The 16307-nt window shown below is 42.0% G+C and overlaps 1 protein-coding gene across 1 annotated transcript in view; it reads right to left on the reverse strand.

The window, feature by feature from the left end:
- The window catches only part of LOC107108004 (chromosome unknown open reading frame, human CXorf57), a 35885-nt gene that overhangs the window by 5090 nt on the left and 14488 nt on the right, over positions 1–16307 (reverse strand). Inside the window, exons 7-13 of the mRNA XM_015408389.1 lie at positions 15981–16088; positions 13910–14077; positions 12848–13008; positions 12095–12276; positions 8463–8525; positions 2958–3037; positions 923–1222 (exon numbers count right to left, since the gene is read on the reverse strand). Of these exons, the coding sequence (XP_015263875.1) occupies positions 923–1222; positions 2958–3037; positions 8463–8525; positions 12095–12276; positions 12848–13008; positions 13910–14077; positions 15981–16088 (1062 nt within the window). The remainder of the gene's footprint in view (positions 1–922; positions 1223–2957; positions 3038–8462; positions 8526–12094; positions 12277–12847; positions 13009–13909; positions 14078–15980; positions 16089–16307) is intronic.

A 16307-nucleotide genomic window follows, 5' to 3' on the forward strand; every position in this document is an offset into this window, starting at 1 on the left:
TGGACCTCCTGATGGCCCTTGGGTTTTGGCCGTTGTGTGAAACAGAGTGTTGAACTGGATGGGCCATTGATCTTATGAGATCAGGCTAGCCTGGGCTATCCAGGTCAGGGACAGATGATATATTACCAGTACCAATTAGAATGGTAATATTTCCCTGAGTCTTGGAAAGTATTAATACAGAGTAATAGGATTTTTTTAAAATTCACCAATGTGATACCCACTATATGCCCTATGCTGCTGCCTAGCCAGACATTCACCCTCCACATTTTGGGTCATCCTTCCTACATATAACACATAGAATTTGTCTTTGCTCAATTTGTTTTTGTTCTCTGTCCAGCTCTGGAGTTTATTAGGATTTTGAATTTGTAATCTATCTAAAATTATCTCAGTAAATTGGAGAACTGGGCAGATTAATAGCCCAGCAGGGACCAGGTGGACTTTCAACCATCCTCTGCTGAGGATGTTAATTATGTAGTCAAGTAGTAAGCGCTGCAACAGGCTATAACCGGGACACTGTGGCTGGGATCCAAAAAGCTACCATAGGTATGCTTCAAGGTTTGTGTGCTCCAGCAGAACTATTTTTTCCCTTTCAACATCAGACTGCTACACCACATCACAAATTGCTTTCTGAACTCTTCTCAGCTTCAAAAAATAGCATGTCATACTATCCAGCACGGGTGACAGCTGTTCAAGAAACAAAAGCCTTTCAGCTTATGGCACTAGTTGCAGGTTCTTTGGATCTTAGCCTATATTCTTCACACTTGCTCTAAAACACCCTACTATGGAGTAGCAAACCTAAATATCGCATTCACTACCTCCGTCATCATGTAGCAGTCATTCTTCTGTTAACACCCAGATCTTAAAACACCTCCCAACAGAGCACTGAACTGCACACTAGGGAGGAGGTGAGGGAGGTACCTACCGAGAACAGCCACTTCATAGTATTCAAGGGGACAAGCATTTTCAAAGCAAATCATTCCTTCTTTTGTTTTCCATTCATTTGGCTTGCATTTCACTGCCTGAAGATTACATCGTTGCATAAGGAATTCTTTGTGCATGTAATCAAATTTACAAGGAAAGCTTTCTGGGAAGACTCTGCCATAGTGCAAGTGTTGTGTTAAGTTGTCTTTTACTGCTGTCCAGAGAGCACTTTGCCAGGAATTATGACATATCCTTTCCACTTGAACTATTTCAGGCACACTAGACTTTTCTTGTTTACCTGCTAATATGAAGACATTAAATGGTTAGTTAACCTCTATTTACTGATATAAACATTATTCTTGTTTTCTAATAAACCAGAAAAGGCCCGAGTTAAAGAAAGCCATTAACACTTCAGCGATCTTTTAAAAATTATTCATTCAGATTTTTTGTATCTAAACAGAATTTTTAAGCAAACTATCAGTTTCTTTTTAAAATATTATGGTTAAAATTAAATATACTTCTGATCTCTTACAACTAAATCAATGGCGCTCCCATTAAAAACATTAATGACCACTTTTTACATAAATAAAGAATCACGGGAAAATATCTTTTGAAAACAATCATTATAAACATGGCATGTTATATTGTCACTATGGGCTTAATCTTGGGGGCCTGGGACTAGCAAGGCATGACAGGCACAGGCATCCAGCCTCTCCCATCTTGTATATATAAGAGCCAGTTTGGTGTAGTGGTTATGTGTGCGGACTCTAATCTGGGAGAACCGGGTTTGATTCCCCACTCCTCCACTTGCACCTGGCTGGATGACCTTGGGCAAGCCGTAGTTCTGATAAGAGCTGTTCCTGAAAAAGAGCAGTTTCTGTCAAGAGCTCTCTCAGCCCCACCAACCTCACAGGGTGTCTGTTGTGGGGAGGGAAAGGGAAAGGAGTTCGCAAGCCGCTCTGAGACACCTTTGGGTAGTGAAGGGTGGGGTATAAATCTCTTCTTCTCTTCTTCTTCTATATCAGCTGCAATACAACTCTTTCCAACAGAATTTGTAGACTACCAGTTTTTATGCTCTTTATAATTATCTGAGATCTGCAAATTTTCTCTGTTCTCAAATTATAAATATTTACTCTGTATAAATAACATTTCCTTTCTATAAAAACAAACTGTTCTGCCCTATTAGCCCTTACCTCTGTAACGTCTGAGACTCTTTTTCTAAGCAGACAAAGAGGCTTATAATCCAATGAACAAAGAACTTGGATTGTTGTGTTTCTGGAATGGAGCTCTAAGAATCATCACTGCACCCTAACCAGCTGTCTAGTACACTGGGATTACAGTACAATACTTTGCATATAAATAGTATTTCCAGTGTTCAAAGCACTTCACATACATTATCTTCTCAACAATTCTTACAACAGCTCTGTAAGATAGAACAGTATTATTCTCTCCATATTGCAGAGAGGTGAAAAAGAAGTGGGTCCTTCAGCAAGGTCAGGATAGGGGCAAGATTTCAGCCAGGAACCTCCCAGATCTCAGTCCATTCTCTTAGCTACAGTACCATGTCAGCACATGATTATGTTCTCAGATGCCACAAGAAAAACAAGATTTGCCAACAGAGTACCTGAAAGATGCATGCAAGATCACTTCCTATGTATGTGATTAGTTGACAAATTTCCTGGCTAGTCAAAACTATGACCTACATGTTTGTACAGTGGAGAATGTGGGTAGTACTGTGGGATGGAGGAATTACTGCAACTGAAAGAACGTGAGGGCTAGTGGCACTTGGTAATACATTATGAAGCATCAGTGATCTAAGCAACATAAAATGAAACATCAGGGATCAAGCAACATAAAAACAGAAACTTCATCTAAATATCTTACAATTTAAACAACATATAATATTAACATGGAAGTTTAAGAGGGATTCTCAGCTGAGCTTTTCTTTCTACTCTGGAGTGAAGGTAATGATCTGATAGTTCGTTTCAATTAAAAATGCGGACTTTCTCATAGCTTTGAAAAAACAAGATACATACTTCCAGAACGCTGAGTTAATTCTGTCACTTTTTGACTCTCTTTTCTTGAAAGGCAGTTTTCTTTCAAGTCTGTAAGCAACCTACAAAAAACCAAAAATATTGTCAACATTAAAATCACCAAATGCTTTTGCCAGGTCATCAATAATCACAAATATATAAAAACCTCATATTGTGTCATTTTGTTTCTTTTACTAAGCAGCCACTGCTTTTTAGCATCAGGTAATCACTGTAGGTGAGCAGAATAGTTCCAGTTAACTTTCTCCACATTGACAAATTAAGTATATCTGTCAAAATCAACGTGTGAATACTAAGAATTATTCCTTGAAGTACTGTGCACAACACTTTGACAGCAGCAAAGTTCAGTGTAAGAAACCATAAAAGCTTTCTATGCTAATTTGTAAAAAAGCTCCAGGGTGTGCTGTTGTAAATGTGATACCAAAACTGTCAAACGGATGAAGACAGGGAACGGAAATCCTCAAACATGCTCATAGTTTCAGAGTCTAAAGTGAATCAAAACAGAATTATGACATTACCCAGTGTAAGACAGCCCCCAAAATCAAACAGATTTGTGTATCGAATTGTTAGCTGTAAGATTATGACCTAGACCTTTAACATTTACTCTTCGTGAGGCTCCCCCACCCCCGAGACAGTCTCCCTGCCATCTGCCAACCTGCCACCAAAGAGGGCAACTGGGAAGGAGACGTGTTCCAGCCCCTGGGTCCTCTTCCTCCCCCAGACTGGCTTCTCCACCCACACACTCATTTATCTGAGCTCATTCTGTTGCTTGCCTTCCCTAATACAGGATTCCGTGGCCCCGCTCCCACCTGGTCCGTCTCCAAGCTACTCCTATCTGCTCCACCTGGGAGACTATAAAAGGAAAGCAAAGCCTTTCCTGTCTCTTCCCTCTGCTGCCAGTCTCCCTGACTGGCTCCTTCTCCTTGCTGCTCAAGGCTGCCTCTTACCCTTTCCCATTCTAGCCTTCCCCAAGCGCAAGCTCAGTCTTGCCTTCTGACCATGCCCCTCCCTCCTGCCGCCTGGCTCCCTGCCTTGTTCTCAGCTGTGTTGGAGAGATCTGCCTGGGTCCCAGCCACCTCCTCCTCCTGGTTTTCCTCACATGGGTGAGTCTGGGCCTTGGCTGTCCTCAGCTCCAGCAGCTGGGGTGGGGTTGGGTCAGGACCAGGTGTTGGCTCCTGACTCCCTTGCTGTCCTTATAGTTAGCCTAAGGAAATATCAGAGATTGCATTTGGAGGATTAGGTGGGCATTAGGCTTTTAGTCCATATGACCCTCTTCTGCGGCCACATAGAAGCAGTTGTCAGATTGTGAGAGTTCATTACAAAGCAGTACAATATTCACTAGGTTTCTGCTGGCATCAGACAGAGAAGACTCCTTTTCATGGCCAAAAAAGGATCATGGGGTTCCTTTGAACAAAAGGCCTGTGGGACAGCTGCTGCTGTGAGGAATAGAATTCGATAAGATTGAGCAGAAAAGATGACTGGATACAATCCATCCTCTTGTTCAACATGTATCTCATGGGGGAGTACTGGTAGCATTTTAAAATTTCTAAGGCCCAATAGAAGCGTTAAGGAATGCAGAACATTTAAGTGTTAAGTAAGTTTAGCTGATATATGTGCATACTTTTATTTATTTAGATATCTGAACCATGTTTTTGTCCCAAATTGGAACCCAAAGTCACTTAAAACATCCCTCCCTCCTTTTACTTTATCTACACAAGCACCCTGTGAAAAAAGTTAGAATGAGAGTGACTGGCTCAAGGTCACCTAGTGAGTTTCTAGGACAGAGTGAGGATTTTAACCAAGATCTCCTAGATACTAACCTGTTACTGTAACTGCTGCAACACACTGGCTTTCTAAACTATAGTTAAGGACTGACTGCAAAACAGGATGCAAAACCATAGTTTAGATTTGCAAATGGAGCCTTACCATGATTAACAAAATAAATCTAATTAAGTATTTCCAAAGTTAATTCCTACCAATTTAGACTCAGCCCTCTTATTTATAAAGTAAGCTTAACCTTTGTCATGATCATTTTATTTGTTTGTTTGTTTGATTTATATCCCGCCCTTCCCAAAACGGGCTCAGGGCGGGTAACAACAAAGTGCCTGAACAATTAAAACCAGGTAGTATAATTAATTCTTAAAACAGCTAAAACCATTAAACAAAAGATGGTGAATTAAATATATCAGTTCAGACCCCCTATAAGCTGGACTGATGATAACTGGAGTCGCACCAAGCTCATATAATGCCAGGACTCCGCATAGGGCAAATAGTCAGGGCAATTTCTATGCAGAGAGGCCACCTCCATGCAGAGAGGTGTCCACCACCTCAAATGAAAGCCTGGAGGAACTGTAATAGGTCCCACAAGGACCTGATCTCAAGTGGGAGCATGTTCCACTAGGTAGGTGCCAGGGCAGAAAAAGCCCTGGCCCTGGTTGAAGCTAAGTGGACATCCTTTGGGCCAGGGATAACCAGTAGGTGCTGATCAGCAGAGTGCAAAGCTCTCTGAGAGGTATATGGGGAGAGGTGGTCCCTTAGATATGTGGGTCCCAGGCCACTCAGGGCTTTAAAGGTTAATACCAACACCTTGAAACAAATATGGTACTCAACTGGTAGCCAATGCTCCCTCTAAGATATGGAGTCTTGTGAGCAAAAATTCTGCTTTGTGAGCTACTGGCATTAAAGTTGTAAGCGAGCGATTTGGCTTCTGCATAAATTAGTTTGCTCTGGAGCCATCCTTCCTGAGCTAAGACCAAAATGTGTGAGCCGGAGGCTAAAAAACTGTGAGCTAGCTCACACTAACTCAGCTTAGAGGGAACACTGCGTAGCCAGTGCAATTGGCAGAGCACTGGCTGAATATATGCCCACATGGGTGTCACAGTCAGCAGGCAAGCTGCTGCATTTTGCACCAGCTGGAGTTTCTGGGTCAGGTTCAAGGGTAAGCCTGCATAGAGCGAGTTACAGCAATCTAGCCTGGAAGTGACCATTGCATGGGTCACTGTAGCCAGGTCCTGGGCGGAGAGAAATAGCAGACCAGGCAATGGTGGTGACCTGGGCCTCCTTAGAAAGTGAGGCATCCAGGATCATGCCCAGACTCCTAACCCTCAGCACAGGCACCAAGGGCACCCCATCAAGGGTCGGGAGCCTAATTCCCGCACCTACACCACCCTGGCTCAGGCACAGGAACTCCGTCTTTGATGGATTCAATTTCAACCGACTCTTGTAACCATGCAGCCATGTTGGTTTGACTAAATTAAAAGGAAAGCTCCAGACTGGAATGCTGTAACTTATCTATTTCTTAAATCCATGCCAACTCATACAGTGATGATCAATAAAAAGGACACTTGTATAAATGCCTGGTTAACAGTACTGATGACTTTTTTTCAGATTAGGGAATTTTTTCCTGCTCATGGAGACAGTAAACGGTATTATATGTAAATGAATGTTTTAAAAAAGGGAAAACCCAAATTATCCTAGGTTTTGTGATAGAGGCAAATCGAACCTCTGACAGTTGCTTCTAGCTTGGAGCTTTTCAACAGGAAAAGAATGACAGAAACCTGAACTGCTTAGGTCAAAACCTGCCATCTGGCAAGCCTGTTGTATTCATGCTTCTGGCTTCACAATATGAATAGTCGTCTAACATGTCTATTTTTGCTCCTTCAATATTTGAAGTTGCATATGTTAAAATAGCACTAAAATTCAGTAATAAAACCAATTATTTTGGCTGAACATTTTCTGTCTGCATGGAACAGCTGGGTAAATGCTACATTAAGACAGAACATATTAACATGAATTATTTTTCACATCACCTAATCCATTAAACATATTGTGGTACTCAAAGCAGAAGTTTATTCAGGCACAGTCAAGACCGCTTAGTTTGTATGGACAGAAGTTTGATTGTTTAAATAGCCCGTTTTCTCATCCCATGACAGAATGTGTAATCAGTTTGAACCTCTGTATCCATAACAGACACATACCATTATATACACATCTGGAAGCTGGATTGAGCCACACCTTCCAAGCACACAGGTGGTCTTGGCTGCTCCAGTTGACAGCCACCCCTGCCGTCTCTGCCACCATCATGACTACAGAGGTGAAAACAGTAAGGGATGTAATTCTGGCAGCGGCCAAGCAATCAGCTGTAGGGTGAGGAAGGTCCCCATGATTGCTCTGTGGCTGAACTGCATCAGTCTCAGGCAGACGTTGCGGCAATCAATGGTAAGGCAGTGTGTTGGGGCCCCTATGACTGCCATACAGCTTATTACTGGCTTGTGCCCTGAAGCTACTCTTGCTGCGACACCAGAAGTGATGATGCCAAGGGATGGACCCTGACTCTCTTGCTGCCATTGCCTCTATCTTTATTCAGGCAAGAGGCCACCCTACAGCTGACTGCCAGCCTTTGCTCCAAGGCCCCTCTTATCTGCCACACCCTGTGATTCTGGAGCCCCATCCTTGACTTATATTTGAGCTCCAGAATCATTAAGACCACCCCTGCACAGGAACTTAACAGCACTTCTGACATACTTAAGGGTGCACTCTGCATTTCCTATGGGAAACAAAGCGTTAAAAAACAAGACAGGCCACTAAGGGTTATGTTTGGGTGCTCAGATATGAAACTGAAATGCCAAAAGAAGCTGCAGGGACCCAACCTGGATTGGGGCCACAGCACCGAGAAAGTAACTGTGCTCCCTCGCTGTGACATTTCCATCACTGAAAACAGCCCTCCCATCCCAATACTGCATTCAGCCACATTAAGGGAAAAGTTAGGTATTCAAACAATGCCTGTCTTTTTCCCCTCCTGTGGCATAGATCAGACTGGAGGGAGGTATTTACAATCATATCAGCCTTCCAGAAAGTTGCTTTTGGCAGGTTAATTTCACATCTATTGATAATCATGGAGCCAGTTTGGTGTGGTGGTTAAGTGCATGGACTCTAATCTGGGAGAGCTGGGTTTGATTCCCCACACCTCCACTTGCAGCTGCTGGATGACCTTGGGAAAACCATAGTTCTGTCAGAGCTGTCCTTGAAAGAGCAGTTCTTGAAAGAGCTCTCTCAGCACCACCTACCTCACAGGGTGTCTGTTGTGGGGAGGGGAAGGGAAAGGAGTTCTCCCAAGAGAAGGGTGTGGTATAAATCCAATCTCCTCCTCCTCCTCGTCTTCTTGAACCCAGCAACACACCATTTTTGGCCCAAAACTGTAACACCAGTGTTCATGTAGCAAATACAACTGCTGCTTGAAGTGTGAAGGGGCCTTTGTTTTCAAGTGAACAAGTTTAGGACTGAATGGTGGTGAAAGCAACTTTCTTTTATTAAGAGTTGGAACTCAACAAACAAAAGCTATTTGACAGCAGAAAGAAAAGCATTAAAATTCCTCCCTGTCCTTTCTTTTTTTACATGGGTGGGGATCAGAATTTCTCAACTTTGACAGTTCCCACTTAAAGTGCCTGCTTGTAAAACAGCTACAATAAGAAGAGATAATTTGCCACTTACATGATTTTCTTGCCTGATGATCTTGTGAAATATGGCCTTGTAGACATAGGAGGGTCCCTTGTCCTTAAATGCAATAAACCTGTATTACTTTATTTAGCAGGCAGCACTAATTTTCTAATTTAAACATAAATTTCTTCATTTTGCTCAGACGAAATGTTGGATAATTATTTCCTATAGAAAACTGAGATACTAATGTGCTTTTTATAAGTGATTTTTAGTTTTTTTATGAACAATACATACTTTACCTTCTTAAGCTCTGGTACAGTACAATACTACCAGAAACCAAGCATTGGGTCAGGGGCAAAGTTCCCACTACTTACAGACTTTGGCTGCTTCCACACAGAGATTTTTCTGTTTTGGTGTCCAAACTGGAGTGATTGTTTTTTTTTTAGCATATACATGTCATTGTGTTCTAACCATGGTCCTTCCCCAGTTCTCAGACCACTCTTTCTGAAACCTGCTTTGCTACTATCTTTTTGGGACGAGTACAGTGCAAGCATGTTATCAGGCTGCCAGGACAAAAAGGTGTATGGTTCAAACTGTTTTCCTGCTGTAAACCCCTTGCAGCTGCCATTTCCCCAACACACTACTGGAGGGCTTTTTGAGGGAAAAAATGGTAATTGCTATAGCGCCCTATAATGTGGCACAATGTTTAGAGTGTCGGATTAGGACCTCTGGACAAGTGGGCTCAATCCTCACTGCACTCATGGAAGTTCACCGAGTGACTCTGGGCTAGTCACAATCTCTCAGCCTAACCAACTCACAAGCATGTTGTTGTGAGAATTCTGTATGGATGGGGAAAACAATGTGATAGGCCACTTTGGGTCCTGAAATTTGATAACATGTGGGATAGGAAGGGGGAGTAGTAAAAGGGCAGTGAGGATCAGTTTGGGGATATCTGGAAGGAGAACAAAACCACTGTTCTGGAAGAGTAGTTCCCTGTAGCATGGAAGATGTAGGAAACTCCCCTTGGCTAGATGCAGGAGGAACAGAAACCACATTTGGCATGGCTAAAACAGTGCAATGAGTATGCAGTTGGTGCAATCTCAAGAGATCTTGACAATCACCATGGTGAGGAGAGATGTGGAAATTATATGTACCTTTGTTACATGGCACCATGAACACATCTCCCCAGAGGTTGTGAACCTCTGCCCCCTCTGCTGCAATAAGCTACACACTTGTGATTGGCCTCCAAAGCAGTTTGGAGTGACCCCAATGCCTGAAGAAGTGATGAAGAGCTGCAGCACACAGCAACCACTCATGGGGCTGAGAAGACCACACTGCTTAGAGTGCTGGCCTTTGAATTGTGAATGCCCAGGACCTGAATGGCAATGTTGTGTACATTATGGCAGCAACAGCAATCCCAAAGATTGCATGTGAGGCGACATGCTACAGATCCCATTCTCCCCCCCCCCCCAAAGGTTGATATAATACATTAAAACAATGCTGTCTGTTTGTATCTGGACAGATTGGTTGTGCAAGAGGGAATGGAAGACCCCTGATGGAGCTGCGGATAGCAAGTAAGCTCCAGGACACTGATCTGGAGCAAGGCCTCTTTAGCAGCCCAAGAACAGCCAAGGATCCCCAGCAATGAGCACTCCATACTCACAGGGATGCATCTGTCATTGGGGCAATGCATGGAGGCTTCGGATGAAACAGAATACCTCTCAAAAGGTTGCCATGTTATGTTCATAATAGCAGGGAGCTTTGGATCATTATAGGAATGTATAAAATATGTGACTGCCTGTGAAGGTCAGATTTGAAAGTCCCGTTGAATCAGAATTTGAGGGGTTGCGTGTGAAGTCTCACCCACAGGGTCACTAGTGTCATGGAGGTCATGAGGCCTAGAAGACACTGGATCTGCTGGGCAAGATCTAGAGGCTGTCTGATGAAACAAAGTAGCTTGCAATTCTATGGCATTATCAATGGTAGGGACCAACACATCGTCTGTGATGTGCTCCCATTCTGGCAGATGGGTATGGAAGGAGAGGACTCTTGGAAGAGGAACATGTGCACTGTTACCCAGTGCTCCCAGTGGGTGGAGCCAGCACCAGAAAAACCTTTTAAGCTTAGCTATAGACGTTTCCGTGATTTGAATTTGTGCATGCTCAATTTCTCTCAGTGTGATGCACAGGGACCATTAAGAAGACAAGTGGCATATAGATTAAAAAATAAAAGTACAATTATTTACCTATTAATTTGGTTTTTAAAACCCACAAAAAACCCTCCTGTTTTACAGCAAGGAAAATGGTAGCTAATGGAGGAAAGCGCACAGAAAATTCCCACATGGATGCTCTGTTGCCTATGCATACACCTCTTAGTTTTCAGTAGTGATGAATGCAAAACAGAGAGATCTCATCATCACTTCGCAATGAGGACAGACTCAAGCTGCCTATTCTGTTAACTCTCTAGCAGAGGAAATATAGTCTTAAATGCAAGTGCTCCGAAGTGATTTGCACACTGGGCCAAATGAACTCATAATAACCTTACTGCTAATGTTGAATGGTGGTGGAGAAGACTCTTGAGAGTCTCTTGGACTGCAAATCAGTCAATCCTAAAAGATATCAACCCTGACTGTTCCCTGGAAGGCCAGATACTGAAGCTGAAGCTCAAATACTTTGGCCACCAAATGAGAAGGGAGCACTCACTGGAGAAGACCCTGATGCTGGGAAAGACTGAAGGTAAAAAATAAGGGGACGGCAAAGAATGAGATGGTTAGACAGTGTTATCGATGCAATGAACATGGAGTTGAGCAGACTCCAGAGGATGACGGAGGACAGAAGGGCCTGGTGTGATGTGGTCCATGGGGTCATGAAGATTCCGACCAGACTGTGCGACTGAACAACAACAATGTTGAATATACAAAGCCTATCCCTACTTTGTAATTCTACATGCTTTTAAAGTGACTTCATTTAGAAAAAGCACAGGACTGGATGATTTCTCCACATATTCATAGACACCCAGAGAATATTTGAAAGCTAAATCAGTATTATAGTTAGGGATTCTTGCATTTTGCAGCAGAAATCTCACTCTGTATGCACCTGTTGGAAGGAGAAATGTTTATATGAATTATGTACAACAATTATTATTTAATCACTAGTCATCTGAAAAGGCCTCCTTCGCACTGCAGCCTTGATGTGGGAAGTCTATTCGTACACATTATGATAACAAAACGGTGTGTGTGGCTCAGTGGCAGAGCATCTGCTTGGCATGCAAAAGGCCCTGGGTTCAATACTGGGCATCTCCAGTTTAAAGGAGAAGTTGGAGATTTGAAAGACCTCTGCCTGAGACCCTGGAGAGCTTCTGACAGTCTGAGTTGACAATTATGACCTTGATGAACCAATGGTTGGATTCAGTATAAGGCAGCTTCATCTGTTTAACATTCCTAAGCAGCTATTCATATCTAATTGATAATGGCAATACAAGTATTCCATTGCCAATATACAAAGGAAGGCTAAAGCTTTTTGTGTCAATTTAATTCAGAACAATGACACAACTCAATGGAAAACTGAATACTTCTCATGTTTTCTGTGCTTAATTGGGCTCTGAAAGGAGCAAACAGAAGCAGCAGTGTGACCTAAAAGGTGATAACAGAAACACAGAGGGAACAATTAAAACCTATCCCAGCTTACCCCACAGTCTCACTCTTTCTTTTTGCCAGAGCTTTTCTGGTTACTATGTATTGCTGCTCCTGCACAGATGGTGGTGACCTTTGCACAGAACTTGTCTCTCTGGATTGTTGATATGTCTTCTTTCCTTCCTTAACATGGTTATTTTTTGACACAGAACTTTGAAACAAGGGCTCCTTGTTGATCTGCAGAAATTGAAAATACTTTCTTTTAATTTAGAACAAATTAATCCAATGACCTGTAGTAGCAGTTCTCTTAAGGTTTACTATTCTAAAAACATATACCCTCAATAAACATACATCCTCATTTGCCTCAACAAACTCCTGTAATAAGAAGTTTCTGAAAGCCTAATCTTAATTCAGATTCAAAACCACGACCAGAAGGAACACTTTTTCAGGAACTTTGCTGTCTCTCAATTATGGTCTAAAATTCCGCACTCTGTTAAGTTTTTTTTTAATGGTGACATAATTAATCACATTTAGTTCCTCAGCCCAACTTTATTTTCACTTTTGTACATTTAATACAGAAATTTCTCAACACACGAAGCCAAAATTTCCTTAGAAGAAAGTACTAGGTCATCAAAACTTGAAAAGCATAAACTATGACTTTCATATACTACTTGCTCTCAAAATAAGAAAAAAATGTTAATCAAGAGACAATGTCTGTGGGTTCTCTGAACTCAAATGCAGATGATCTCAGTTGCAATTATGATCATAGCATTGTAAGTGCTATACTATTAATTCTCAAGCACCATACCTGCATTGGTTCGACTCCTGAGGCATCTTGAGATGTACTGCCACAGCTGACATATCTTATAGCACTAATTATCCCCTGAATAGCAATGCGTTTGTGCTCCCTATAGTGCAGGCTTTCAATCTCCTTCTCCATTTCACCGATGGTTGTCAAAACTGATTCAACTGCAAAGAGCAATCCCCTGCTTAGTTTTAAAGAAACAATACCACCAAAAAGTATGAATCCGGAATTCATATGGCAAAGAACTGGATGCTAAGTTACTGCTTTTAAAGTAACACAAAAACATCTGACAAAAAGCAGCCTTCTAGACAACTTGAAGTGAATGCTAACAAAAGTTGTACATAGTTGTCTGTGTAACACATTAATTACTGAAATTCTTTTACTGCAGTAAGATATTTTCAGGCTGTCAAGACTGTTCTGTACTGCCATGAAAATGCCATTTTTTTAACACTGTTAGGGTACAAAGGCATAGTCTGTTGTTTTACCTGCACTGTGATTCTTACCTAAATGACATTGCCCCCTGCCATGCTAAACTGGATTCAAAATTAGGGGTAAAACCTGGAGCTTTTCTTCAGATGCATGCTTCTGACAACCCTTCTGTTCCCTGAAAACTTGAAATGACTTTAAGTGTTTAAGTAATTACTTCTAAGTGTTCAAGTTGGGAGGGCAGTGGCACAGTTGTAAAGCCATGTAGAGACTGAAACTTCCACACAGAAGGTTCAAATCCTTGGCATTTCTAGTTGAAGAATCTCAGCAGGTGTTAACAAAGGCCCTTTTCCTGGAGAACTGTTTCTAGTCAAAGTAGACAACAACGAGTCAATGAATCAATGGTCTGATTCAGTATGAGCCAGCTTCATATGTTCATATTTAAATGAACCACAGGAATGCTGAGGTGGGGGGAGGTCAGAAGCCCGAGTGCTCCTTTTGGATCATGGCCTAGGGTAAGTTATGGGCATCTTTAGGTACACCTGCCTTGTACAAAGCTACACTGAAAGGCTTATATTACTAATAGGATATCAGAAAAAGTGATAGGCATGACTGAAAGCATACAACGAAATGCTGTACCTTTACTATTTTTGCAATACTTTGAAAAAGTATTTGGAACTGGTGGAAATGGATAATATCCACCAATTGCTGTTTTCTCCATATGATAAGCTTCCTTCTGAGTTTTAATCCACTGGATAAAGCTTTTCACTTTTTTTTCTTTAGTATATGGCTGGCCTTTGTGCCACCCTATTAAGAAAAACAAAAAGGCTGGTGGAAGTATAACAAAAGAATCAAAATATTAAAACAATAACTTTCATAAATGCCTGTGCCCCACTGCCCTGCAGCACAATTCTGAAAACCACTAAAAATGTTAAGTATATTTTCATTAACTAGTGCTTCCATGTGGAATCTCACAGATTTATATACGATATTGGGAATGCTAGTGCTGTGACTTCACAAGACAGCAGAGAGAGGGAAAATTGCAACAATTTCTAAGCCTCCTGGGAAGATCAATTAATTGTAGTAATATAGCAGTGTCTCAGAGGTTATCCTGTAGGGCTGCCAAGTCTTGTTGAATCGCAGCGGGGGATCGTCATTCTTTACAGGAGCTCTGCCGCGGGGGACGGCAAGAGGCGTTGCACCGCCGTCGCCAGGATGTGACACTACGCGTCACTCTGGCAACGGGACTCCAAACAGCCCCATTGCCAGAGCGATGCGTAGCGTCACATCCTGGCGACGGCGGTGCAACGCCTCTTGCCGTCCCCCGCGGCAGAGCTCCTGTAAAGAATGACGATCCCCCGCCACGATTCAACGAGACTTGGCAGCTCTGTTATCCTGCCACCCCTCTATGATCCTGGCCGAACCCCTAAGACTACAGATTAAGTGCCCCTAGCTAAGCTAACACAGGTATATCACAATCTATTCAGATACACTTAATGCCAATATCCATGCAGATCAGAGAATCTCATGGGTGTAGTGGAACATCAAGAGTCCGTCACACAATGTTAAACTTATTGGCCTAATGTAAACCAATCCAGATAATCATATTAGAAATATACATTAGGTTGTAAACTACTGAAAACACTGCAACAATATCAGTACAGTGCCTAAACAGTAAACTGTTGACTGTAAATAGGAGCTGAGAAGGCTGCCAACATTTAGAGCAATTACAGTCTAGAGAAATCAACAGGGCAGTAGCTTAGGCACTGGAAGGAACAGAGCCCCCTTATCCACTAAAGCTACTGTAATGCATACCAAGAAGAAAACAATTTTTACAAGAAGACACAACACTTTATTTCTGAGAAAGTGGTCCTAAAATAGATTCAGGCTGGTTAGCTGTGCTGGTCTGAAGTAGTAGAACAAAGTCTGAGTCCAGAGGCACCTTTAAGACCAACAAAGTTTTATTCATGGTATAAGCTTTCTTGCGCAAGCACACTTCCACTGTATCTGGAGGTGTGCTTGCACACGAAAACTTATACCATGAATAAAACTTTGTTGATCTTAAAGGTGCCTCTGGACTCAAACTTTGTCCTGGTCCTAAAATGTTATTGTTAATGAAGTAAGAGTTGGATCCAGAGTAAATTTTACATTGGCAGAATTTAATTTTCTTGTCTCTGTCTGCAGCAGCAGTGGGGACCTGGTGGAAATTGCCAATTTAATCCGAATCCAAACCATAGACTATGTTTTATTGCTCTTTGGACTGTGATCACCAAAAGTTCAAATAACAGATTACCAGTCAGCAGTGTTCCCTCTAAGCTGATTTAGTGTGAGCTAGCTCACAGTTTTTAGCCTCCGGCTCACACATTTTTGTCTTAATTCAGGGAGGATGGCTCCAGAGCAAACTAATTTATGCAGTAGCCAAACTGCTTGCTCACAACTTTAATGACAGTAGCTTACAAAGTGGAATTTTTGCTCACAGGACTCCACAGCTTAGAGGGAGCATTGCCGGTCAGTAGATATTACAAAAGAAAACACATACATCCAACATAAGTAGGAGTTTTTAATGTCAGAAGAGGGGTTATGATAGGAGAGAGAAAAGACTTGAGAAAATGAAAAGGGGAGTGACAAACTGGTTAAAAAGTTACTGAAGAGGAGGCGAGCTATTATTTACATAAATGAGATATAGAATTGTGTTTTGTCAGTTATTTACCTGTAATAAACATTTGACTTTCATTAGAAGTAGTCAGGTAAGTTGTGCAGGAGCCACTTTCAACACTCTCTCTTATCACCCTCATCTGTGTACATACCAAATATGTCACTGGAGACAGAGAATGGGGATTGCATCATTTGTTAGTTCCAATTTCCTATCATAATTTGCAACTTCCTAAACTCTTACTTGAACTTTAGTCAACAAAAATGTCCCTTCTTCCCATGATTTTTCCAGAGTATTCAAGCAATTTAGGACTAGTCCTTACAAACATCAGATGAAGTGTTAAAGAAAGCCAGTGTGGTCTAAGGGTTAGAGTTCTGGACTAGG

Source organism: Gekko japonicus, unplaced genomic scaffold (genome assembly GCF_001447785.1).
Source record: "Gekko japonicus isolate JY-2015 unplaced genomic scaffold, Gekko_japonicus_V1.1 scaffold643, whole genome shotgun sequence".
Taxonomy (NCBI): domain Eukaryota; kingdom Metazoa; phylum Chordata; class Lepidosauria; order Squamata; family Gekkonidae; genus Gekko; species Gekko japonicus.